Raw genomic sequence first — 27558 nt, 5'->3', positions numbered from 1 at the left:
AGAAATCAATTATACGTGGTCATAAGAAATTTTTTTAAGTTTATATTGTTCAAAATAGGGGTAATTTTTCAACATTGACCCTTACAAAACCTTGTGTTCCAATTTTCCCTCCTTTTCTTCCCACCCCCTCCCCTAGACTGCAAATAATCTAATATATACAGATAAAAATATATGTTAAATCCAATATATGTGTGCATATTTATACAGTTATCTTGCTGCATAAGAAAAATCAGATCAAAAAGGAAAAAAAATAAGAAAAAATAAAATGCAAACAAACAACAACAAAAGGAGCGAAAATGTTATATTGTGATCCACCCTTAATTCCCACATCAAAAGGATGAAAAAAATTCATTGTTGGCAGAAATGAGGAATAGTAGTACACTAATGTGCTGCTGGTGAAGTAGTGACTTGGTCTAACCATTCTGAAGAACAATTTGGACCTCTGCCCAAAGGTCTATAAAACTGTATATATCCTTTGACAAAGCACTGCCAATCCTGGATCTCTTTTCCAGAGAGTTCAAAAAAAGAGGAAAAGTACCTGTATGTTTAAAAAAAAAACCTACAGCAACTTTTTTGTAGTGATACAGAGTTAGAAATTGATGGGATGCTCATCAGTTGGAAAATGGCTAAATAAGTCATGGCATATGACTGAGATGGAGTACCATTTTGTTATGAAAAGTGATGAAAGGAGTGGTTTCAAAAAGACACAGTAAGATCTGAACTGAGGTAATGTGAAATGAGAAGATCCAGAAGATCCCTGTACATAGTAATAACAGTATTAAAAGATTTGGTTGCTCTACAATGATGGAAGATAATTCCAAAGGAATCATGATGAAAAACACTGTGCACCTCCAGAAAATTGATAAATTCTGAATGGAGATTGAAACATAATTTTTAAAACTTTCTTAATTTTTATTGTTTTATTTTGTGTTTTACAACAAAGACAATATAAAAATATGTTTTGATGACTCACAAGTATAATCAATATTAAATTTCTTAACTTTTCAAGTAATGGAAAAAGAAAGAATTTGGAACACAAACCTTTAAAAATGATTGTTAAAAATTTTTATATGTAATTGAGGCAAAATGTAAAAAAAAATTATATGTAACTAGGAAATGGGGTTGGTAAGTGGCTCACTGGATAGAGAGCTGGACCTGGAGCCAGGAAGATCCATCATCCTTAGTTCAAATCTGATCCCAGACTCTATGGTCCTAGGAAAGTCAGTTAATCCTTTTTGTCTGGTTTCCTCATCTGCAAGATGATCTAGGGAAGGAAATGGCAAACCATTCCAGTATCTTTTCCAAGAAAACTCCAAATGGGATGGTGAAGAGTTAGACACAACTGAAATGACTGACCAAACAATAATTGGGAAATATTTAATGAAATAATAATTTAAAAAATTAATGTGATGTGAGTTATGGTGGTCTAATGTGATATTTATCTACTCAATACTATTTTAACCAACTGAATAAAGAAATATTCCCAAAAGTTCTCTAATGAAATTTTTCATTCTAAACAGACAAAATAGTTTCTTCACAGCATTTGAAAAGTTGTTTTGTTTGTCAATTTTTTCCCTATGCATATATTTTGCCTCAAATTCTACCCCCAAGATAGTAATTTGATCTAAAGAAAAAATATTTTATTCAGCAATACATTATAATTTGTCTTTAAAAAGTTTACTATGTTTGTCAATATAGATTGCTGATGTTAAACAACAAAAAGATGAGGAAATTAAGAGCACTCTTAAAAAGAAGAGACAATTGTCCCAGATGGTTACTGAAATAGCAAAAATAAAGGAGGAATACAAGCGCAGACAAGGGGTAAAAATAAAATAAATTACTGATATATTAAAATTTTTTAAAAATTGTCAGTTCATTAAAATTTAAGTCAACAGGTTTGAAAACTTAAATTTTGCTCCATATAATTCTTGGGAGTGGATTGGTGCCTTACTATTTTTTGATGATATATTTTAAAAATTATAACATGTATGTAATCTTCATATATCATCATATCTTTGGATGAAAGAGATATTATGAACCTTAAAAGCCAATTACTGTAGAGTACCAGCCCTGAAGGAGAATCTGAGTTCAAATCTGGTCTCAGACATTTAACATATTCCAACTGTGTGACCCTAGACAAGTCATTTAGACTCCAATTATCTCAGGAAAAAAAAAAGTCAATTACTAGGATGATAATAAGACTGGAGAAAATCTCTATGGCATATATTTTGGAATTCATACAAAATGACCTAAATTCTTTAAAATAGATCACATTTTATTGATATTGCTTCACTTTAAAATTATATAGTAATCATAGGGATTAATTTCTATTCAATAATGCTTAATTCAGAACAATCAAAATTTATGAAAAAAAATGAAGAGAAGTTAGGCTGGTTTACTTTGCTTTATCTGAGAAAAATGAATTAATTTAATCAGCAAATAGGAAATGTTTACTTAACATATCAAAAAACTTTAGAATTTTTCAGGCTTAGTGAACACTTAAAAATACTTTATTTCATTTGAACCTCACAATCCTATGAGATACTCTTATTCCCATTTTACAGATGAAGAAATTCAGGCACACAAAGATGAATTGACTTGCTCATTGTCAGGCTATTAGCCATTGGCGGTAGGATTCAAATACAGATGTTTATGACTCCTAAATGACTGGAAATATGTTGATCCCTTCAATCACAGGAAAATTCAGAATAGGAGTAGGTTTTGAGAAAGGAATGTTTACAGGATATTGAGGTGGAGGTACTTAGATGACAACCAGTTTGAAATGTCCACTAGGCAGGTGGTGAGGTAGACTTCAAAGGAAGAAAAATTATTGAGTTATAAGAGCAAAATGAGAATCTTGATGTGGTATTAGTGAGAAGCATTAAGTATATTTCTTTCTCTAGGACATTTGAAGTTGGGAGAAAGAAAAAAAGAAATGGTCAGTATTGGAAAAGGCCGCTACTTGTGTGAAATCCTTAGGAGAAATTCACCTTTCATTTCATGCAAGGATACAAGGGAACTTAATTAGGATGAAAATATAGTTTGTATTAATAATGTAAACAAAGATATTAATGGAATGATGAAATTGGTAGCCAAAGGAAGATAGTGATTTTGGGAGGGAATAAAATTAATTGGAGTGAATATAGATATGAGAGTAGGGGGCTCAGCAACAGAAGGATGGATGTAGAGAAAGGGACAATGTGTCTGAAAACTGAGAAATTAGCTACAGGAAAGAGAATTTATGGCACTGACAGATGTGGCAACGTCAAAAAATTATAAGGTCAAGTAGCTTCAGATTTTCCTGTAGAATTTTAATTGTATAGTAATACCTACAATTTGATACCTTTGATTTCTTGGTCAGTTCCACAGGATGGGATAGGATGGGATCAAGTAGAAGTAGAACTAATCCCCTAAACCCATAAGCTCTAAAGAATGTTGGAGGTTCAAATTAGACTTCACAAGTCATCAGCTTAAACTGTTTTCTACTTCTTCAAAAATCTACTAAAACTAGATAAGGTTGATAAATTTTGTGACAATAAAGTGAGTGCAGAATGAGCCTGTTCATTCTTTCAAATTCCCAAGTGATATTTTAGCAGGATTCAAATCTTCTTGGTTTCAAAGTGTCCAAGTTTGAAAAGAACAAAACCACTTTATCAGATTCTTCATTTATTTTTATTTTTTTTGTCATTAATGGAAGCCATGTAGAATTCATTATAAACAATGACAGTTTCTCCCGGTGTTCTTGGAGCAGAATTATCTGTGCTTGTTTGAAATAAGGAGCATTATAAGAAGAATTACTATTCCCTCAGTACCATTCAAAGAGCATTCACCCTACGAAGTATTCTCTTTAATCAGAGCAGTAAGGAGAGTGTTCCATCCCCATTCAATAGAACTGAAGCATCAAAATGAATCCTAGCATTCTTGTTGCATATCAAATCATTTCATTTTTAATAGGCAATGAAGGAACAAGATGTGACACGGAAGGAGCTGGAAGATGGACTGAAAAAGTTGCAAAATGAGTTGGAAATGCAATTAAAACAACCAGAGCAACTGTTGGTTAAGAGGTATCATGTTGTCTTTTGGTTTATGTGTTTGTAGATGGTCACATGCTTTTTTAAGTAATTGAAAGCATTTTATAAGACAGAATACATTTAATAATAATTGCTATTTGTTATAACATATATTAGCCATAAATTCTGTTATCATTTTTATTAATCCCATTGACAAGTAATTGAATTTGTCCTGTAAGTATATTTTCTTTTTTCTTGTAAGTATTTAAGTCATGGTTCTTTTTCTTTGAATTTAGTTCAGAATTCAGCTGACTTGTAATGGATTAAGTTTAAAAATCCGGCTCTCAATTTCAGAGAGACTTGGAGAGACTTACATGAACTGATACTAAGTGAAATGAGCAGAACCAGGAGATCATTCATTGTACACGGCAATAAGATTATACGATGATCACTTCTGATGGCATGGCTCTTCTCTACAATGAGATGTTTGAGGCCAGTGCCACTGATTTTGTGAAGAAGAGAGCAATCTATACTCAGAGAGAGGACTGTGGGAACTGATTGTGGTTCACAACATAGTATTTTCATTCTTTTTGTTGTGGCTTGCTTGCATTTTGTTTTCTTTCTTTTTTTTTTTCCTTTTTGATCTGTGCAGCATGATAATTGTAGAAACATGTATAGAAGAATTGCACATGTTTAACATATGTTGGATTTCTTGCCATCTAGGGGAGGGATGAGGAGAAGGGGGGAAATTTGGAATACAGAATATTGCAAGGGTTAATATTGAAAAATTATCCATGCATATATTTTGAAAATAAAAAGTTTTAATAATTTTTTTCAAAAATTAAAAAAAGTTTAGCTCTCCTGCCTCAAGGCAGGAGAATGAATGTGATCACAAAGGAAATTTGGGCTTTATATTTTTATACCCCAAAGTCTAGACTACTATTTTGAACTCAGACAATGAGCACTTCTTAGTCTTATAGGGGAAGAAGAAAGCTAATTGCTAGCCCCCATCACCAAACTTCCAATCAATCATGTCATTCCCTGTGCGTCAGCTCTATAACTAATTGCATTGCCCATAATCCCATGATATCATCTTTTCTGCTTTGATTTTTCTTCTGTATTCTCCAAAACCTAATTTTTTCTTTTGCTCATAATCTTTGGCATCAATGGATGCAATCTTTTTATTGGCCCATTTATTGACATGTAGCATGCCCCTGCTAATAAAAGAAACCTTGTTCAGTGAGCTGCCTCAGTTTATTCTTTTGTTGAAATTCAAACATGATATTATAGAACTTCTTGTTTAATGATCTTTGTAAGAAGAAATTGAAGATTACAGCTTTGGAAGAGAACAGATGCTTGGAATATGTGCTGATAGATTGCCCTCACTTTTTCCTCCTTGTTCCTTCAAATATATTGTTGCAATTTGTTCCCTACACACATACTCAAAGAATCATAATCCTATTGCCAAAGAGGCAATGGTTAAATTAGAGGATATCTCAGGTCTTCCCTCACATGAATCTTAGGGAGGCAAAGATTAAATTGGAGGATAGCCCAGATCTTGCCTCACATGAATCTCAGGGACTTTGATGTATATGTGCAGCAAATACTTGTCCCAGGCCCATAGCTAATTTTTTTTGTTAATATAGCTGCTCCTTCTATCTTTATTTTTTTTAAAGCTTTTTATTTTGAAAACATATGCATAAATAATTTTCAACATTCACTCTTGCAAAACCTTGTGTTCCAAATTTTTTCCCTTTCACCCATCCCCTCCCCTAGATGGCAACTAATCTATGTTAAATATATGCAATTCTTCTATATATTTTTTCACATGTATCATATTGTACAAGGAAAAAACATATTAAAAAATTGAGAAAGAAAACAAAATGCAAACAACAACAAAAAAGTGAAAATACTATGTTGTGACCCACACTCAAGTCCTCTCAGTGCTCTCTCTGGGTACAGCTGACTCTCTCCATCACAAGATCATTGGAACTGGCCTGAATCACCTCACTGTTGAAAAGAGCCCAGTCCATCAGAATTGATCATCATATAATCTTGCTGTTGCTGTGTACAATGTTCTTCTGATCCCTCTAATCCTGAAGCAGATCAATGTTGCTTATAAACCTCCACAGGGTTGTTATTTATGGCATTAAACTTTCTTCACTTTGCTGCAGTATTCTTCAGGGTGATAGCTATAAAGACATATCTTCTATAAAGATAGCCTTATAGAATTTAATCTTTGGAACAATTCTCCCACTAAAGTGTTTGCCCAAGCAGTTTTGAAATTATTAGTCACGACTTCCGGCCAAGATGGCGGAGAGGAAATACACTTCTGTGTAACCTCCGTGTTTTTCTCTCACTATCCATTTCATTTCATGCCTCTGAATTAATGCTAGACTGAAAAAAAAATCATACAATTACTTACCAAGAGAAACCATCCTTGAGACTCCTCAAGAAAGGTCTGTTTTTGCGCGAGGGCGGGGAGGGTATTTGGAAGCAGTCTGCGGGCAGCAGCTGCAACCAGAGCACAGATAGCAGCTCAGAACCGGGTAGAGCGGAGAGGGGGTGGGGCGCGATCGCAGCCGTCTCTGCGGGGAGAGCTTTGCTACAGGAGCAAGTCAGCAGCCCAGCAGAGAAGCTAAAAACACCGGGGGTGAAGAATACAACCCCAAACAGCTGGAGTTTCTCGGGACCTGGCCATCCCTCCCCCACAGTGTCTTAGCCCGCTCGGATCTCAGAGCGCTAGGATCTCAGCGCGCAGGCGCCATAGCACAGTAGGACCCGCGCCTCACGAATACCCTGCCCTTCCCCCAAAGAAAGTAGCCTCCATTCAGGGGTTTTTTTCCTTCTGTTTCTTTGATAGTTTGTCTTTGATAAATAGACAGAATGAGCAAGAAACTGAAAAAGAATTTAACCCTGGACAACTTTTATACAGATAAAGAGCAGACTCCAAACCCTGAGGAGACTAAAAACAAACAGTCCCCAGGTGAATCCCCAAAGGAGGAGACCATATGTCCCTCAGCACAGATGAATCTCATGGAGGAAATTAAAAAGGCTCTCACAAGGGAGCTAGAAGAAAAATGGGAAAAGGAGAGGGAGGCTCTGCAAAAGGGGAAGGAGGCTTGGCAAAAGGAGAAGGAGGCTCTGCAAAAGGAGAGGGAGGCTTGGCAAAAGAGCCTGGAGAAGTCAGTTAAAGAGAGAGTGGATAAAGAAACCAAATCCTTGAAAAATAGGATTGGTGAACTGGAAAACAAAATTGGCGAAATGGAAAAAAATTCCACAGAACAAAAGAACTCAATTGGACAATTAGAAAAAGATCTTAAAAAAGTGAGTGAAGAAAATACCTCACTGAAAATCAGGGTCGAACAATTGGAATTGAATGACTCGAGGAGACAAGAAGAATCAGTCAAGCAAATCCAAAAAAATCAAACAATGGAAAAGGATGTGAAATACCTTCTGGGGAAGACAACAGACCTGGAAAACAGATCCAGGAGAGACAACCTGAGAATCATCGGACTTCCAGAAAAGTATGATGAAAAAAAGAGCCTGGACACTATCTTCCAGGAAATTATCAAAGAGAACTGCCCAGAAGTCATAGAAACAGAAGGTAAAATAGACATTGAAAGAATTCATCGATCCCCTACTGAAAGGGATCCTAAAATCAAAACACCAAGAAATATAGTGGCCAAATGCCAGAACCCTCAGGCAAAGGAAAAAATACTGCAAGCGGCTAGAAAAACCCAATTCAAGTATCAAGGAGCCACAATAAGGATCACCCAGGATCTGGCAGCATCCACATTAAAGTATCGAAGGGCCTGGAATATGATATTCCGAAAGGCTAAGGAACTTGGTATGCAACCAAAAATAACTTACCCAGCGAGATTGAGCATCTTTTTCCAGGGAAGAAGATGGACATTCAACGAAATAAGCGAATTTCATCTATTTCTGATGAAAAAGCCAGAACTTAACAAAAAATTTGATCTACAAGCACAGAACTCAAGAGAAATCTAAAAAGGTAAAGATTAATCTTGGGAACTATATTTCGGCTGTAAAGATGTATAAAGAATACATGTATACCTTGTTCTAGAAACTAGATGTGGAAAGGACATTGTACTAGAAAAAAGGGAAAGTGGGGGTACTACATTTCATGAAGAGGCAAAGAAAACCTAGTATATCTGAGAGAAAGAATGGAGAGGGATGAAAATAGTGAGTATTTTACTGCTTTCAGAATTGGCATTAAGAGAAGAATTTTAGACATATTCAATCTATGGTGAAACTTCTCCCACCTCATTGAAAAGTGAGAAGGGAAAAGTGAAAAAGGAAGGAATAAGCTAAGTGGAAGGGAATATGGTAACAGGGAGGGAAAGGGGCAAGTTGGGGGGGGAACTCTAAGGGGGAGGGGGAGGGATACTGAAAAAGGGAGGGCTGTGAGAAGCAAGGGGAGCTCACAAGCTTAATACTGGGAAGGGGGGTAAGGGAGTAAGAAGGGAGAAAAGCATAAACCGGGGTTAACAAGATGGCAAGTAATACAGAATTGGTCATTTTAACCATAAATGTGAACGGGGTAAACTCCTCTATAAAGAGGAAGCGGTTAGCAGAATGGATTAAAAGCTAGAATCCTACAATATGTTGTATACAGGAAACACACCTGAAGCGGGGTGATACATGCAGGTTAAAGGTAAAAGGTTGGAGCATAACCTACTATGCTTCAGGTGAAGCCAAAAAAGCAGGGGTAGCCATCCTGATCTCAGATCAAGCTAAAGCAAAAATTGATCTAATCAAAAGAGATAAGGAAGGGCACTATATCTTGCTAAAGGGTAGAATGAATAATGAAGAAGTATCTATATTAAATATATATGCACCAAGTAGTGTAGCATCTAAATTCTTAAAAGAGAAATTAAGAGAGCTGCAAGAAGAAATAGACAGTAAAACTATAATAGTGGGAGATCTCAACCTTGCACTCTCAGAATTAGATAAATCAAACCACAAAATAAATAAGAAAGAAGTCAAAGAGATAAATAGAATACTAGAAAAATTAGATATGATAGATCTCTGGAGAAAATGTAATGGGGACAGAAAGGAGTACACCTTCTTTTCAGCAGTTCATAGAACTTATACAAAAATTGATTATATATTAGGACATAAAAACCTCAAACTCAAATGCAGTAAGGCAGAAATAGTGAATGCATCCTTTTCAGACCATGATGCATTGAAAATTACATTCAATAAAAAGCCACAGGAAAGTAGACCAAAAAATAATTGGAAACTAAATAATCTCATACTAAAGAATGATTGGGTGAAACAGCAAATTATAGACATAATTAATAACTTCATCCAAGAAAATGATAATAATGAGACATCATACCAAAATGTATGGGATGCAGCCAAAGCGGTAATAAGGGGAAATCTCATATCTCTAGAGGCCTATTTGTATAAAATAGAGAAAGAGAAGATCAATGAATTGGGCTTGCAACTAAAAATGCTAGAAAAGGAACAAATTAAAAACCCCCAATCAAACACTAAACTTGAAATTCAAAAAATAAAAGGAGAGATCAATAAAATTGAAAGTAAAAAAACTATTGAATTGATTAATAAAACTAAGAGTTGGTTCTATGAAAAAACCAACAAAATAGACAAACCCTTAGTAAATCTGATTAAAAAAAGGAAAGAGGAAAATCAAATTGTTAGTCTTAAAAATGAAAAGGGAGAACTCACCACTAACGAAGAGGAAATTAGAGCAATAATTAGGAGTTACTTTGCCCAACTTTACGCCAATAAATTCGACAACTTAAATGAAATAGAAGAATACCTCCAAAAATATAGCTTGCCTAAACTAACAGAGGAAGAAGTAAATATCCTAAACACTCCTATCTCAGAAAAAGAAATAGAACAAACTATCAATCAACTCCCTAAGAAAAAAACCCCAGGACCAGATGGATTTACATCTGAATTCTATCAAACATTTAAAGATCAATTAACTCCAATGCTAAATAAACTATTTGAAGAAGTAGGGATTGAAGGAGTCCTACCAAACTCCTTTTATGACACAGATATGGTACTGATACCTAAACCAGGTAGGCTGAAAACAGAGAAAGAAAATTATAGACCAATCTCCCTAATGAATATTGATGCTAAAATCTTAAATAAAATATTAGCAAAAAGATTACAGAAAATCATCCCCAGGATAATACACTATGACCAAGTAGGATTTATACCAGGAATGCAGGGCTGGTTCAATATTAGGAAAACTATTAACATAATTGACTATATCAACAACCAACCAAACAAAAACCATATGATCATCTCAATAGATGCAGAAAAAGCATTTGATAAAATCCAACAGCCATTCCTAATAAAAACACTTGAGAGCATAGGAATAAAAGGACTTTTCCTTAAAATAGTTAGGAGCATATATTTTAAACCTTCAGTAAGCATCATATGCAATGGGGAAAAACTGGAACCTTTCCCGGTAAGATCTGGAGTGAAGCAAGGTTGCCCACTATCACCATTATTATTCAATATTGTATTAGAAACACTGGCCTCTGCAATAAGAGTCGAGAAAGAGATTAAAGGAATTAGAGTAGGCAATGAGGAAACCAAACTATCACTCTTTGCAGATGATATGATGGTATACCTAGAAAACCCCAGAGATTCTACTAAAAAGCTATTAGAAATAATTCATAATTTTAGCAAAGTAGCAGGATACAAAATAAATCCCCATAAATCCTCAGCATTCTTATACACCACCAACAAAATCCAAGAGCAAGAGATACAAAGAGAAATTCCATTCAAAATAACTGTTGATAGCATAAAATATTTGGGAATCTACCTACCAAAGGAAAGTCAGGAATTATATGAGCAAAATTACAAAAAAGTTTTCACACAAATAAAGTCAGACTTAAATAATTGGAAAAATATTAAGTGCTCTTGGATAGGCCGAGCAAATATAATAAAGATGACAATACTCCCTAAACTAATCTATTTATTTAGTGCTATACCAATCAGACTTCCAAGAAAATATTTTAATGATTTAGAAAAAATAACAACAAAATTCATATGGAACAATAAAAAGTCGAGAATCTCAAGGGAATTAATGAAAAAAAAATCAAATGAAGGTGGTCTAGCTGTACCTGATCTAAAATTATATTATAAAGCAGCAGTCACCAAAACCATCTGGTATTGGCTTAGAAATAGATTAGTTGATCAGTGGAAAAGGTTAGGTTCACAAGACAGAATAGTCAACTATAGCAATCTAGTGTTTGACAAACCCAAAGATTCTAAATTTTGGGATAAGATTTCATTATTTGATAAAAACTGCTGGGATAACTGGAAATTAGTATGGCAGAAATTAGGCAAGGACCCACACTTAACACCACATACCAAGATAAGATCAAAATGGGTCCATGACCTAGGCATAAAGAACGAGATTATAAATAAATTAGAGGAACATAGGATAGTTTATCTCTCAGACTTGTGGAGGAGAAAGAAATTTGTGACCAAAGATGAACTAGAGACCATTACCAATCACAAAATAGAAAATTTTGATTATATCAAATTAAAAAGCCTTTGTACAAACAGAACGAATGCAAACAAGATTAGTAGGGAAGTAACAAACTGGGAAAACATCTTTACAATTAAAGGTTCTGATAAAGGCCTCATTTCCAAAATATATAGAGAACTGACTCAAATTTATAAAAAATCAAGCCATTCTCCAATTGATAAATGGTCAAAGGATATGAACAGACAATTTTCAGATGAAGAAATTGAAACTATTACCACTCACATGAAAGAGTGTTCCAAATCACTATTGATCAGAGAAATGCAAATTAAGACAACTCTGAGATATCACTACACACCTGTCAGATTGGCTAAGATGACAGGAAAAAATAATGATGAATGTTGGAGGGGATGCGGGAAAACGGGGACACTGATGCATTGTTGGTGGAGTTGTGAACGAATCCAGCCATTCTAGAGAGCGATCTGGAATTATGCCCAAAAAGTTATCAAACTGTGCATACCCTTTGATCCAGCAGTGTTTCTATTGGGCTTATACCCCAAAGAGATACTAAAAAAGGGAAGGGGACCTGTATGTGCCAAAATGTTTGTAGCAGCCCTGTTTGTATTGGCTAGAAACTGGAAAATGAATGGATGCCCATCAATTGGAGAATGGCTGGGTAAATTGTGGTATATGAATGTTATGGAATATTATTGCTCTGTAAGGAATGACCAGCAGGATGAATACAGAGAGGCTTGGAGAGACCTACATGGACTGATGCTAAGTGAGATGAGCAGAACCAGGAGATCATTATACACTTCGACAACGATATTGTATGAGGATGTATTCTGATGGAAGTGGATTTCTCTGACAAAGAGACTTAACTGAGTTTCATTGGAGAAATGATGGACAGAAACAGCTACACCCAAAGAAGGAATACTGGGAAATGAATGTGAACTATTTGCATTTTTGATTTTCTTCCCGAGTTATTTTTACCTTCTGAATCCAATTCTCCCTGTGCAACAAGAGAACTGTTCGGTTCTGCAAATATGTATTGTATCTAGGATATACTGCAACATGTTTAGCATATATAGGACTGCTTGCCATCCTGGGGGGGGGGAGGGAGGGAGGGGAAAAAACGAAACATAAGTGATTGCAAGGGATAATGTCGTGTAAAAATTATCCTGGCATGGATTCTGTCAATACAAAGTTATTATTAAATAAAATAAAATTTAAAAAAATAATAATAAATAAATAAATATATGTACACATATTCGATTTAACACATATTTTAACATATTTAACATGTATTGCCATCAAGGGAAGAGGAGGGGAAGGAGGGGATAATTTAGAACAGAAGGCTTTGCAAGGGGTCAATGTTGAAAAATTACACATGTATATGTTTTGTAAATAAAAAGCTTAAAAATATAAAAAAAAAAGAAATTATTAGTCACATGCATCCTTCTAGAGAGGATTGTCAGCTTTGTGTCAAGGCATAAGTATTTTGTCTTTCATGTGCTCACAAAAACAGGACAGCTTCACTGGATCCCACTAAGCCCTATAACTGTGGGAGATGGAGGGAATGAGGGAGCTGGAACTACCACATACTGGTCTGTGGCCTGAAATTAAGAGTTGCTCATAGGCTACTTAATCCTAGTTTCTCTACTGTCTCCTCCCTAAGTCACAATATTCTAAATCCCCATATATCATGCTCATATACCAACTTAGGGACTTGATTCACCCCCATAAATGGAGGTGATTTAATAATCACATTTTGAAATAAGAAAAAAAGGCTATTCTCCCACCCCATGCAAAACAAACAAAAATTGACCAACAAAATAGCCCTTGCTCTCAAAAAACTAATAATCTAATGGGAGATAATATGAAAAAACTTGTACAAGCAAATCATAGACTTATATAAATTGAGAATAATTTCATAGGAAGGGCATTAAAATTAAGGAGGAGTGGGGAAAAGTGCTCTTGCAGAAAGTTGATCTTTAGTTGTAACTTGAAGTCAGGAAAGGTAGAAAGTAGAAAAGAGGTCTGAAAGGATTTCATATATGATGTGTAAGTAAGAAAGGGGAGGCAGTGAAAATTCATAGAGTAAGGAGATGGAGTGTCTTGTGTGAGGAACAACAAAGAGGCTAGTTTCACTATATTATGTATGTGGAGTATGTGGAGGGGAGTAAGGTGTAAGACATTTGGAAAGAAAGGAAGAGGCTAAGTTATGAAGGACTTTAAAAACCAAGGAGGATTTTACATTTAATCCTGGATTAAATAAAAAGTGATTATCTCAGATTTTATTGATATTTATTGAATTGGGGAATGTTATGGTCCGACAGGTACTTTTAGGAAGATCACTTTGGCAGCTGAGTGAAGGATGCATTGGATTGGGACAACACTTGAAGTAGGGGGATCAACCAGAAGGCTATTGCAATGGGCTAGGCAAAAGAGGATGAGGGCCAGACACATAACATAACAGAATATAATGTCATAAATGTTGAATTAACAAGGATTGACAACTCATTAGATATGAGGTTAGGAGTGTGTGAGAGAAAGTAAGAAATTAAGGAAAACAACTAGGTTGTGGGTCTGATTGAGTAGGAGAATAGCTGTGCCCTTGACAATAACAGAGAAGTTAGAAAGATGGTAGGGTTTGGGAGGAAAGAGTAAGTTCCATTCTGGACATATTGAGCTTACATAGAACATCAAATTGGAGAGGAGAGACTGGAAATCAGAGAAGAGGCTAGAGATGTATACGATCATCTGAGAATCATTAAGATAGAAATGATAAATGAATTTATGATTACTGATAAGATCAAATGAAAGCTAAATAATCTCAGGAAGTATAAAATCACTCTATTACTATTAATCAATACTATTTAGCACCACTAATAAGTACAACAGTATTCACTCTTTCCTAAGCACACATCATCACAATGATTGCTTTGGAGAAGATTATGAAGAAATGTCATCTAGCTTTCTAAAAGATAAATCTATATTGTAATAAACCAAAAAATTATGGATTTAAAGTTGGAAGATCATTCAGACCAACCTTTACTGAAATCATGAATCCTATACAATATCCCAAATAATTAGTTGTCCAGAATCTGTTTAGAGACCTTAAAAATTCAATAATACATTTGACTTTTGGACAGTTTTTGCTGTTAGGAAGTTTTTCCTTATGATGAACTTTATGTTAAATTTATCATCTTAATGAACTTTCATTTACTGATCCTGAATTTACCTTCTAGAACTAAGAAAAACAAAGGTCATCTCTTTTCCATATACAAACCATGTAAACCAGAAGTTTTAAATCTGGAATCCCCACACCCCTCTAGGGTCTATGTATAGATTTCAGGGTGTCTAAAAACTTGAAACTTCAAATATTTAAATAACTGTATTTCAATATGATTGGCCTTTTGGTAATCTTATGTAGTTTTTTGGATTTAAAAACCTTATTCTGAGAAGAGGTACATATCTTACATGAAAATTCCAAAAAGTATCATAATGACACACAAAAAAAGGTTAAAGATCTTTTTTTCCCCAAATTTGAAGATTGGTGCAAGGCTTCCCCTCAAGTTTCCCTTCTTCAAGTTAAAGGTCTCTTAGTTGTTTTTTTTTTAATTTTTATTTTTCAAATGGAGATTTTATGACATAGATTTTATTTTAACCCTTTACAATGTTAATTGATCTTTTCAAAGATACTCTCCAGCTTGTCAATATTCCTTCTAAAATGAAACCCAGAACTGAGCACAACATTACTGAAGTGGTCTGAACAGATCAGTAGACCTGAAAGACAAACAGCTCTTACTGTGAGAGAGTTCAGTAGGTATCACATCCAAATAGCAGCTCTGAGTGAAACAATGCTGGCAAATAGACCTTAAAGTTGGAACTGGATACACATTTTTTCTGGAGTGGCAGAAGATGAGGGGAACCATGAAGTTGGCATAGGCTTTGCAAACAAATCTTATCATCAAGAAGCTTGTTTGTCTTTCAAAATGAATGATGACAGAGTCATGGCAATGTGGTTGCCACTTAGAGAAAAGTGCAATGATACTTTCATGTGTACATATGTTCCCACCGTGATGAGCTCTGATGAAGTTAAACAAAAATTTGTGCATCTCATTGACCTAAAGGCAATACAAAACTTTATGGATATACCTTTGAAGCAACCATTAACATTTAATAAGCTAATGTGATTTTAAGGAGAAGAGACACACAACATGTGAGAGTGATAAAGGTAAATGAGTGGCACAGAATGCTGGACTGATCATAGACTTATGTTTTCAAAGCAGAACATCTGCATTCAACCAAAACAGCATCCCCAAGGCAAGATGACTATCTAAAGATTCAAGGTTAACAGATTAGAGCATAAGTGTAAACAGCTTGTTGTTTACTTCAGGGAAAAGTTGATCCAGCACATGGCAACAGTAAACCAGAAAAGGAATGAGCAATTTCCAGAGATTTTATGTAGAGTACTATATTTATTCATCTAAGCCAAAAAACTTAATCAGTATTGGTTTGATGAAAATAATGGGGAAATTCAGAAGCTACTAAATGAAAAATGAGAACTCCATAGAGTTTACTAGAAAAATAATTTGTCCATGTCTAAAAGCATTTAATTTCATTAAAAATTAAGTTCCAAGTAAAGTTTAGAAGCATGCAAGATTATTGGCTCAGTAAAAAAAAAAAGCAGATAGAATTCAGTTTTATACTAATAATAATCCAAAGTACTTCCATAATGCCCTGAAGGCTATTTATAGGCCAAAAATCTATGGTGCATCTCAGTTATTTGGTGTTGATCAAGCCACACTGATAATGAAAAATATATGATCCTAGGCATATGGACTGAATATTTTCATAGTATTCCAAACAGGCTCAACCAATGATGAAGCCATTGACCATTTGCCTCAGGTTGAAGTCAATCCTCTTTTGCCATATGTTCAACTGAAGTTTTGAATGTCATTAAGCTCCTCTTCTGTGGCAAAGAACCTGATACTGATTTTATTCCAGTTGAGATGTACAAGACTCTCTTACACTGCTCACACAAAAGCTGACTGAAATCTTCTAGGTTACATAGTAATAAGTTATATCCTAGGAGATCAAGGATGCCTCCATTCTTCATCTCTTTCCTAAGAAAAATGAAATTGGTTGTCCTGGGACAGTCACGAAGCAGTCTCTCTCTCAGTTATTTGCAGCAATATTCTTGCCAAAGTCACCTTAATCAGCTGCTCCTTCTGCCAGAACATGGTCATCTAGGGGGGCAGAGTCAAGATGGTAGAGAGGACACACGCATCTTTCTAAACTTCTCCTACAATCCTCAAACTGATTAGTAAATCTAGCCTCTAAATTAGCTCTGGAATAGCAGAATCCACAAATATTGGGCGTGCAACAAATTACCAGCAGAAGATAATTTTGAGGATCACCAGAAATGGTCTGTTTTAATTGGGCACAGAGGAAGGCAGGCCAAGCAAAGATGCCAGTGCAGGTTGTACAGAGGGCAGTGGAAGCTCCACACAGTAAGAGAATCAACCTGAGTTGTACTCATAAGTAAAATACTTTTTTTTAATTTTCAATGTAATTAAGGGAGCAAGTAGTACTCATAAGTAAAATACTAGGGAGAAAGGAAAAGGGAAAAGAAAGAGAAAAGTATAATTTGGGGTTAATAAGATGGCAAGAAATATAGAATTAGTAGTTTTAACCATAAATGTGAATAGGATAAATTCTCCCATAAAGTAGAGGCAGATAGCAGACTTAATCAAAAGCCAGAATCCTACAATCTGTTGTTTACAGGAAACACATTTAAAGCAGGGTGATACATACAGAGTAAAGGTAAAAGGCTGGAGCAGAATCTATTATGCTTCAGGCGAAATAAAAAAAGCAGTGGTAGCAATCCTGATCTCAGATGAAGCAAAAACAAAAATTGATCTAATTAAAAGAGATAAGGAAGGAAACTATATCTTGCTGAAGGGTACCATAGGTAATGAAACAATATCAATACTAAACATATATGCACCAAGTGGTATAACATGGACATTCTTAAAGGAGAAATTAAGAGAACTGCAAGAAGAAATAGATAGCAAAACTATAATAGTGGAAGATTTCAACCTTGCTCTCTCAGAACTAGATAAATCAAACCATGAAATCAATAAGAAAGTTCTTAAAGAGGTAAGTAGAATACTAGAAAAGTTAGGTCTGATAGAGCTTTAGAGAAAATTGAATGGAGACAGAAAGGAGTACACTTGCTTCTCAGTAGTTCATGGAACCTATATAAAAATTAACCACATAAAGACCTCAAAATAAAATGCAGAAAGGCAGAAATAGTAAATGCAGTCTTTTCAGATAATGATGCAATAAAAATTACATTCAATAAAATGCAGGGGAAAATAGACCAAAAAGTAATTGGAAAGTAAATAATCTCATCCTAAAGAATGAATGGGAGAAACAGCAAATCATAGGCAAAATCGATAATTTCATCCAAAAGAATGACAATAATGAGACAACATACCAAAATTTGTGGGATGCACCAAAGCAGTAAAGGGAAATTTTATATCTCTAGATGCTTACTTGCATAATAAAACAGATACAGAGAAGAAAATTGAATTGGGTGTGCAACTAAAAAAGCTAGAAAAAGAACAAATTAAACCCCCCCAATCAAATTTCAAACTTGAAATTCTAAAAATAAAAGGAAAGATTAATAAAATTGAAAGTAAAAAAAAAACTATTGAATTAATAAATAAAACTGAGCATTGGTTTTATGAAAAAACCAACAAAATAGATAAAACTTTAGTTAATTTGATTAGAAAAAGGAAAGAGGAAAATCAAATTGCTAATCTCAAAAATGAAAAGGGAAAACTTTCCATCAAAGAAGAGAAAATTAGAGCAATAATTAGGAGTTATTTTGCCCAACTTTATGCCAATGAATTTGATAACCTAAGTGAAATGAAGAATACCTACAAAAATATAGATTGCCCAGATTAACAGAAGAGGAAAAAAATTACTTAAATAGTCCCATTTGAGAAAAAGAAATAGGACAATCTATTAATCAACTCCCTAAGGAAAAAATTCCCAGGACCAGATGGATTTACATGTGAATTTTACCAAACATGTAAAAAACAATTAACTCCAATACTATATAAACTATTTGAAAAAATAGGGAATGAAGGACTTCTACCAAATTCCTTTTATGACACAAACATGATGCTGATACCTAAACCAGGTAGGATGAAAACAAAATTATAGACCAATCTCCCTAATGAATATTGATGCAAAAATCTTAAATATTAGAAAAGAGATTACAGAAAGTCATCCCCAGGATAATATACCATGACCAAGTAGGATTGTAAAACTATTAGCATAACTGACTTTATCAATAACCAAATTAACAAAAATCATATGATTATCTCAATAGATGCAGAAAAGGCATTTGATAAAATCGAATGTCCATTCCTACTAAAAACAGTAGAAAGTATAGGAATAAATGGACTTTTCCTTTAAATAGTCAGTAGCATCTATTTAAAATGATCAGCGAGCATCATATGTAATGGGTATAAATTGGAACCATTCCCAATAACATCAAGAGTGAAACAAGTTTGCCCACTATCACCATTACTATTCAATATTGTATTAGAAATGCTAACCTTGGCAATAAGAGAAGAAAAAGAGATTAAAGGAATTAGAGTAGGTAATGAGGAAAACAAATGATCACTCTTTGCAGATGATATCATGGTATATTTAGAGAACCCTGGAGAATCAACTAAAATACTATTAGAAATAATCCACAACTTTAGCAAAGTTTCAGGATACAAAATAAATTCACATAAACCATAAGCACTTTTTTATGTTACTAACAAAGTCCAGCAGCAAGAGATACAAAGAGAAATTCCAGCTGTTAATAGTATAAAATATTTGGAAAACTATCTGCCAAGGGAAAGTCAGGAACTATATGAGCAAAACTACAAAATGCTTTCTATACAAATACAGTAAGATCTAAACAATTGTAAAAATATCATGCTCTTGCAAAGGTCAAGTGAATATAATAAAGATGACAATAGTCCCTAATCTATTTATTTAGTGCTATATTAATCAAACTCCCAAGAAACTATCTGACCTAGAAAAAATAACAACATTCATCTGGGAGAGCAAAAGGTCAAGAATTTCAAGGGAATTAATGAAAAAAAGCAAATGAAGGTGGCCTAGCTGTACCAGATCTAAAAGTATAAAGCAATGGTCATCAAAACCATTTGGTACTGGCTAAGAAATAGAGCAGTTGATCGATCAGTGGAATAGGTTATGTTCACAGAACAAAATAGTCAATGATTATAACAGTCTAGTGTTTGAGAAATCCAAAGACCCCCAGCTTTTGGGATAACAATTAAATGTTGAACAAAAATTTGTGGGAAAATTGGAAATTAGTATGGCAGAAACTTAGGTATTGACCCATACTTAACACTGTACACCAAGATAGGATCAAAATGGGTTCATGATCTAGGCATAAGGAATGATATTATAAATAAATTAGAAGAACATAGGATAGTTTCCCTCTCAGACCTGTGGAGGAGGAAGGAATTTGTGATCAAAAAAGAACTCGAGATCATTATTAATCACAAAATAGAAAATTTCGATTATATTAAGTTAAAAAGCTTTTGTACAAACAAAACTAATGTGGACAGCATTAGAAGGAAGCAATAAACTGGGAAAACATTTTTACAGCTAAAGGTTTTGATAAAGGCCTCATTTCCAAAATATAGAGAGAATTGACTCTATGAGAAATCAAGCCATTCTCCAATTGATAAATGGTCAAAGGATATGAACAGACAATTTTCAGATGATGAAATTGACACTATTTCTACTTATATGAAAAGGTGCTCTAAATCATTATTGATCAGAGAAATGCAAATTAAGACAACTCTGAGATGCCACTACATGCCTCTCAGATTGGCTAAGATGACAGGAAAAGATAAAGATGAATGTTGGAGGGGATGTGGGAAAATTGGGACACTAATGCATTGCTGGTAGAGTTGTGAATGGATCCAACCATTTTGGAGAGCAATTTGGAATTATACTCAAAAAGTGATCAAACTGTGCATACCCTTTGATCTAGCAATGTTACTACTGGGCTTATATCCCAAAGAGATATTGAAGAAGGGAAAGGGACCCATATGTGCAAAAATATTTACAGCAGCCCTTTTCATAATGGTTAGAAACTAGAAATTAAATGGATGCCTACCAACTGGAGAATGACTGAATAAATTGTGGTATATGAATGTTATGGAATATTATTTATTGTTCTATAAGAACCTACCATCATTATTTCAGAGAGTCTTGGAAAGACTTACATGAACTGATGCTAAGTGAAATAAGCAAAACCAGGAGATCATTATACACTTCAACAATATTATATAATAGACATGGCTCTCTTCAACAAGGAGAATATCCAAATCAGTTCTAATTGATAGTAATGAACAGATCCAGCTATACTCAGAGAAAGAACACTGGGAAATGAGGATGGACCACAACATAGCATTTCTACTCTTTCTGTTATTGTTTGCTTGCATTTTTGTTTTTCTTCTCAGATTATTTTTACCTTCTTTCTAAATCTGATTTTTCTTGTGTAGTAAGATAACTGTATGAATATGTATACATACATTTAATTTAACATATACTTTAACAGCTTTAACATGTATGGGATTACCTGCCATCTAAGGGAGGGGGTGGAGAGGAGGGGAAAAGTTGAAACTGAAGTTTTTACAAGGGTCATTGTTGAAAAATTACCCATGCATAAAAGCTATAATAAAATGTGTTTTTATATATATACATATATATAAAGAGTTCAATTGCATAGTTCTAATGACAAATGAATGTTTGCCTGAAAGACTATTTTATGGAGAACTCACATAAGATGATTACTCTCAGAGGAAGTTTAGAAAAAGGGATACAAAGATACTCTTGAGGTCTTTTTGGAAAACTTTGACATTGATTGTGAGAAATGGGAGACATTGGTATAGAATATCCAATGTACCATACCTGCATCAAAGACAGTGCTATGCTTTATAAGCAAAGCAGAATTGCAGTAAGTCAAAAGGAATGTAAAATAGCATCTTCAGAATTTTCTACAATTTGTGCTTGACCTGTGGTAGAGCCTTCCCATCTCATATTGGTTTGACCACCCATAGTTGGAGACATTGTACATTGATTCAAACATTCCAACGTCATTTTGGTCCTCTTAGAAGGAAGGAAGCATTGAACAAATGAACCCAGATATGTGCTGAATGAAAATTTCCCAACTCTTTTGGTTTCTTCTCTCAAGTAATTGATTTACAATGACTAAACATCCTTAGAAATTCTGAGTCTTTAATCATCAAAAGAATGTCCATTCTGGTACCTATTCTCCACTCCCATCCCCCAGTTCTTTAAAAAAAAATCTGCAGACCATTTAAATAAGTCAGATTGGAGTTGCCTCTATTGTTTGCCATCTTTACCATTTGTGTTCTTTTTTTTGCTGATGTAATTATAATTCTGGCTTTTAAAAGCTTTAACAGTTCTTCTTTATTGACCTTTGTTTCATTATCAGGTCTTAATAATCACTGACTGTGGAACTCCACACTTACCCTAGAGGTGTCTGTACTTTCCCATTGAGGGGAAGAAGTGCAAAATACAATTTCCCCTAAAATTACTGAAAATCCAGTGACTCTCAGTACCTCAGTTACATCTCAGTATGTAGAATTAGCACCAATTGATTGTCAAGGAGTGTGTGGATTTATGGATTTGCACAATTATAATGTGGTTCTAAGCTATTACCCTATGATGAAACTCAGTCTCCTTTTCAGTAAGGTTTCTTCACATGAATAATAGAGTTGGCTCTCATAGAAGTGAACACATATCTTTAGGTATTATTTGTGATTTTTCCTCTTGAATCAATTTTAATATATTTATTATTAATTGTTTGATTTTCTAAGTGGTGTTGTGAACCTGTTGATCTTTGAGACTCTGAAGTTCTCCATGCATAGAATTAATGTGGACTCATAAATCCTAGGAAATGAACATTCTAAATTCTAACAGAAGGTTCCAAGGATGGGTGTTATTTCTTTTTTTATATAGCTTTTTATTTATGAGATATATGCATGGTTAATTTTTCAGTAATGACAATTGCAAACCCTTTGGTTACAATTTTCCCCTCCTTTCCCCCACCCCCTCCCCAAAATGGCAGGTTGACCAATATATGTTATATATGTTAAAGTATATGTTATATACAATATATGTCCATACAGTTATTTTGATGTACAAAAAGAATAAGACTTTGAAATAGTTTACAATTAACCTGTGAAGGAAATAAAAAATGCAGCTGGACAGAAATAGAGAGATTGGGAATTCTATGTAGTGGTTCATATTCATTTCCCAGAGTTCTTTCGCTGGGTGTAGCTGGTTCAATTCATTACTGCTCTATTGGAACTGATTTGGTTCATCTCATAGTTGAAGAGAGCCATGTCCATCAGAATTGACTGTCATATATAGTCTTGTTGTTGCCATGTATAATGATCTAGTTCTGCTCATTTCACTTAGCATCAGTTCATGTAGGTCTCTCCAAGCCTCTCAAATCATCTTGATGGTTGTTTCTTACAGAACAATAGTATTCCACAGCATTCATATACCACAATTTATTCAGACATTCTCCAATTGATGGACATCCACTCAGTTTTCAGTTTCTTGCCACTACAAAGAGGGCTGCCACAAACCTTTTTGCACATGTGGGTCCGTTTCCCTCCTTTAAGATCTCTTTGGCATATAATTCCAGTAGAAACACTGCTGGATCAAAGAGTATGCATAGTTTGATAACTTTTTGAGCATGGTTCCAAACTGCTCTCCAGAATCGTTGGATCCATTCACAGTTCCACCAAGAAAGTATCATTGTCTCAGTTTTCCCACATCCCCTCCAACATTCATCATTATTTTTTCCTGTCATCTTAGCCAATCTGAAAGGTGTATAGTGGTATCTCAGAGTTGTCTTAATTTGCATTTCTCCAATCAATAGTGATTTGATTGGTATAGCACTAAACAAATAGATTAATTTAGAGAGTATTGTCATCTTTATTATATTCGCTTGACCTGTCCACAAGCACTTGATATTTTTTCCAGTTGCTTAGATCTGACTTTATTTGTGTAGAAAGTGTTTTGTAGTTTTGCTTATATAGTTCCTGATTTTCCCTTGGCAGATAAATTCCCAAATATTTTATATTATCAACAGTCATTTTAAATGGAATTTCTCTTTGTGTCTCTTGCTGTTAGATTTTCTTAGTGATGTATAAGAATGCTGATGATTTATGTGAATTTATTTTGTATTCTGCAACTTTGCTAAAGTTGTGGATTATTTCTCATATCTTTTTAGTTGATTCTCTTGGATTCTTTAAGTATACCATCATATCATCTGCAAAGAGTGATCATTTGGTTTCTTCATTACCTACTTCATTACCTATTCTCTTTTTCTTCTCTTATTGCCAAGGGTAGCATTTCTAATACAGTATTGAATAGTAATGGTGATAGTGGGCAACCTTGTTTCACACCTGATCTTATTGGGAATGGTTCCAGTTTTTCTCCATTACATATTATGCTTGCTGAGGGTTTTAAATAGATGCTTATCTCCCATTACTCTGAATTTCACTGAGAAGAATTTCCAGTATGCCTGGACTAGTTATAATTCTGAACGCAAGCATTTGTAGAATCTCATGATTTATTATAAATTCTTTTATTTTGATCTTTTGCAGGTCATCTTCTAAGACACTGGTGGACCACTGTTAACATTCATATATCCACTTAATTATACCTCTTAATTGATGCCAATATTCAGTAAATAACAAAAAACCTTGAGATTGACATGTATTACCTATTCTTGATCTTTGTCTATTGAGAATGTAAATAAATGGTTATGAAGTCATATATGTTCGTGTTTGAGTGTGCAAGTTGTTCTCCTTTAAAATATTTCATCATATTATTCATATATTTTGGGCTATTTTATTCCTAGGGTTGAATATGACAGTGCCCTTGTGGATCTGATAGAATCATCTAAAACGAAACAAGCAGACTTTCTTAATAAGATAAGACAGGTGAGAAGAACAACAGCATGTTCCCTTAGGAAATTGATTTTATTTTTAAACATTTAACAGTAAAGTATATGAAAAATTGATCAAAATTAATGTATATATTTGTGACACCTTAAAATAAAGGACATTTGAATTTTTGCTAACTAATAAAAGTCATGAGCAATCACAATTTGGAAAAAAACTTGAATCTTAATCTCCCCAAAAATATGTTAAATATGAAAGAGTAGAACTCATCATATGTGAGAATAAATTATATTTTGCTGAGAAATTTCCATGAAGCTAAATTTATTTCACTTTGTAAGTTTTTGAAACAAAGTGTATAGAAATTTTCAAACTGCTTCTTCATGGTTCTTTCCTTGATGAGTGTATTGAGGATAGGATACCATGGAAGTCAATTGATGTTACTGGAGAAAGGCAAGAAATACATACATTCTCTCCATTCTACCCCTATTCCCATGGAAAGAAGGAAAAGGCTTATACTGTTTCTATAGCTGTTAAAAAGAAATATACTAAATGGGGTGATAGCCACCTCTACTTCCTATAGAACATGCTCAAAGTCACCATTCTGCTTCCAAGAAACCATGTGACTTTACCTTTCCATCTGAAGTTCTTCATCCATAAAATGAAGGTAATAATATTTATAATGTTTGGGTGAAAGGGCAATGAGTCAAGCACTTTGAAGAGGTAGGACACAGATGTGAAAAGGGATTTAGATTTGAAGTTAGTATGATTTTGGTTGAATTCTACCCCAATCCTTAAATAGGCAAGTTGCTTCAATTTTACACATTTCAATTTCTTCTCTCACAGGGTTGTTGTATCAAAAGAAATAATCACTTCCTCAAAGTGCCATAAACCTTAAAATGATTGATTGGGTAGATATCAACCAATGCTCATGCATCTGTGAGACACTTAATTGGCCATATCTTGTTAATTATTTGTCCTTTTTTCTACTGCAAAGGGCTTTTGGGATTTTAATTCAGCTCTGCATTTCTTGACACTCTACTGTTGTGAAACATTTATTTCTTCAATCTTTATTTGTATATTTATATTAGGTGACACGGTGACATAAGCAATAGTGGCATAATTTCTAATTTGTGATAAGGATCCTAAAAATATTCTCAAGTCTCAAAGTGAATTTGGACATAGCAAAGTCAGAAAAAAACTTTGTTTTCTGTGTCAGTGCTTAAAATGCAATCATGATCAAGTCAATAAGCAGTTCTGTATTTCAGACACTATGATAAGCACTGAATACAGAGAGGAAGAAACTAAGCATTTATACAACTATTATTTAAGAAAGGGGAGAGTGGAAGGGAGGTAGAAAGGGGGTAGTGGGAGGGAGGAAGAGAAGGAAGAAAGGAAGGAAGGAAGGAAGGAAGGAAAGAAAAGGAAAGGAAGGAGGGAAGGACATGGATATAGAGATAGAGACAAGAGACAGAGAGAAAGGGAGAAAGGGGAGGAAAGGGAAGGAAGAAACATGGAAAGATTTAAGTATGGAATGATAAAAAAGGAGACAAGAAGGGAGAGATCTCTGACTCTGTTAATTTTGTTTCTCTCCAGGCTAAAGAAAAATTTTTAAAAATAAAGGCACGACATACTGATCTTAAAGGAAAAAGTAAAATTCTTAATGAAAATCTTAAAAATGCTCAACTAGAAGAACATGAATATTATTTATCAGAGCAACACTCTAAAGACATGTATGTTTTAATTTATAATTTATAATCCACTGTTTCATCTTGCTGCCACCAAGTGGTGAGAATTCATCAAGGACTGCAAACTTTGAGATTCATATTGGTGATTCTTTAAAGCCATTCCAGATTTCACCTATAAGTTTTTCAAAAATGCTATGAAATGTTAGGTTGTTAGCTTCATTAATATGTTCATGTCCCAAATCTAGCTGCCTTTATATTGAAGATATCTATCTATCTATCAGAATGTCAACCACCTTTAGAACTGGCAACACTATTTTATTTCTAAAATACACAGAAAAAAATCTTCCAAAACAGATGCTCCTTGAATCCAGAACCAAGTAATTAAAAACTTAATAAATGTGTCACCATTTGAAGTTGGTATTATGTAAATCAAGAATAGCTCAGGTCAAAAGCTTGGAATACAAATATTCTGACAGTTATAAAGAAAAATCAGAAAAGTTTTAGAGGGTGACTTTATTGGCTTAAAATGAAGTAGCATTCTCAGCTCTACCTAACCTCTCTGAAATTACTTTTGCCATTTGTGAGATAGAGAGTAAGAAAATCTATACACACATAAACACAAGGAAAGAGGGGGATACTGTGTTTAACATTGCAAATTTAGTGTTTTTAATTTATAAAAATTTATGGTGCTTATGATTTATAATAAGTTATAAAATATAATTTGCCAGTTTCCCTGATCTGAGTAAAGAGAAGCTAGTCAAAATGGGAAAAGTCCAGTTTTAGAAAGCTTTCTCAGTGAAAGCTTTTAAACTGAATAAGAACTTATACATTAACCCAGAAATACAAAAGCAATAGCAATTATTACTTCATCTTTTGCTTTATTTATTCTTCTTTCTGTGATTTGGAATATCAAAAGAATTTATTGAAAATTTTATTCTCTCACAGAAGAAACAATAAAGGATCAAAAAGGCTTTCTGGTTTGCTGTTTTCATTCATTTGGTTAAATACCATGCATTGCCAAATATTTTTCATTTTGGGGGAATCTTACTTGGTTATGAAAACTTTCTTCCTTTTGAGAAGTTTAACTCACTAAAATACAGTTGTTGTTGTTGTTTTTAACTGATTAGAGTTAACAAAATAGAACAACTTATCGCTGAGAAAAAAGCTCTCTTAAGCAAAAAATTAATGGATACCAAAGCCCTAGAAGAGGCAATAGAAAATCTCAGGCACCTATATCGGTATGTAATCTTCTAAACCTTATGAACTGTGGTGACTTTGTTTACCTTATTCATTTTTAAATGGAT

At 34.1% G+C, this 27558-nt stretch overlaps 1 protein-coding gene across 1 annotated transcript in view; it reads left to right on the top strand.

Annotated features, from left to right (window-relative positions):
* Positions 1-27558, top strand: part of CCDC175 (coiled-coil domain containing 175) — a 137668-nt gene that overhangs the window by 35868 nt on the left and 74242 nt on the right. The window contains exons 6-10 of the mRNA XM_051977762.1: positions 1699-1821; positions 3955-4064; positions 24527-24608; positions 26163-26299; positions 27382-27492. Of these exons, the coding sequence (XP_051833722.1) occupies positions 1699-1821; positions 3955-4064; positions 24527-24608; positions 26163-26299; positions 27382-27492 (563 nt within the window). The remainder of the gene's footprint in view (positions 1-1698; positions 1822-3954; positions 4065-24526; positions 24609-26162; positions 26300-27381; positions 27493-27558) is intronic.

This window comes from Antechinus flavipes, chromosome 2 (assembly GCF_016432865.1).
Source record: "Antechinus flavipes isolate AdamAnt ecotype Samford, QLD, Australia chromosome 2, AdamAnt_v2, whole genome shotgun sequence".
NCBI classification, from domain to species: Eukaryota; Metazoa; Chordata; class Mammalia; order Dasyuromorphia; family Dasyuridae; genus Antechinus; species Antechinus flavipes.
Note: the sequence above shows the minus strand (reverse complement) of the source record. Positions and strands in the feature narration are given on the sequence as shown.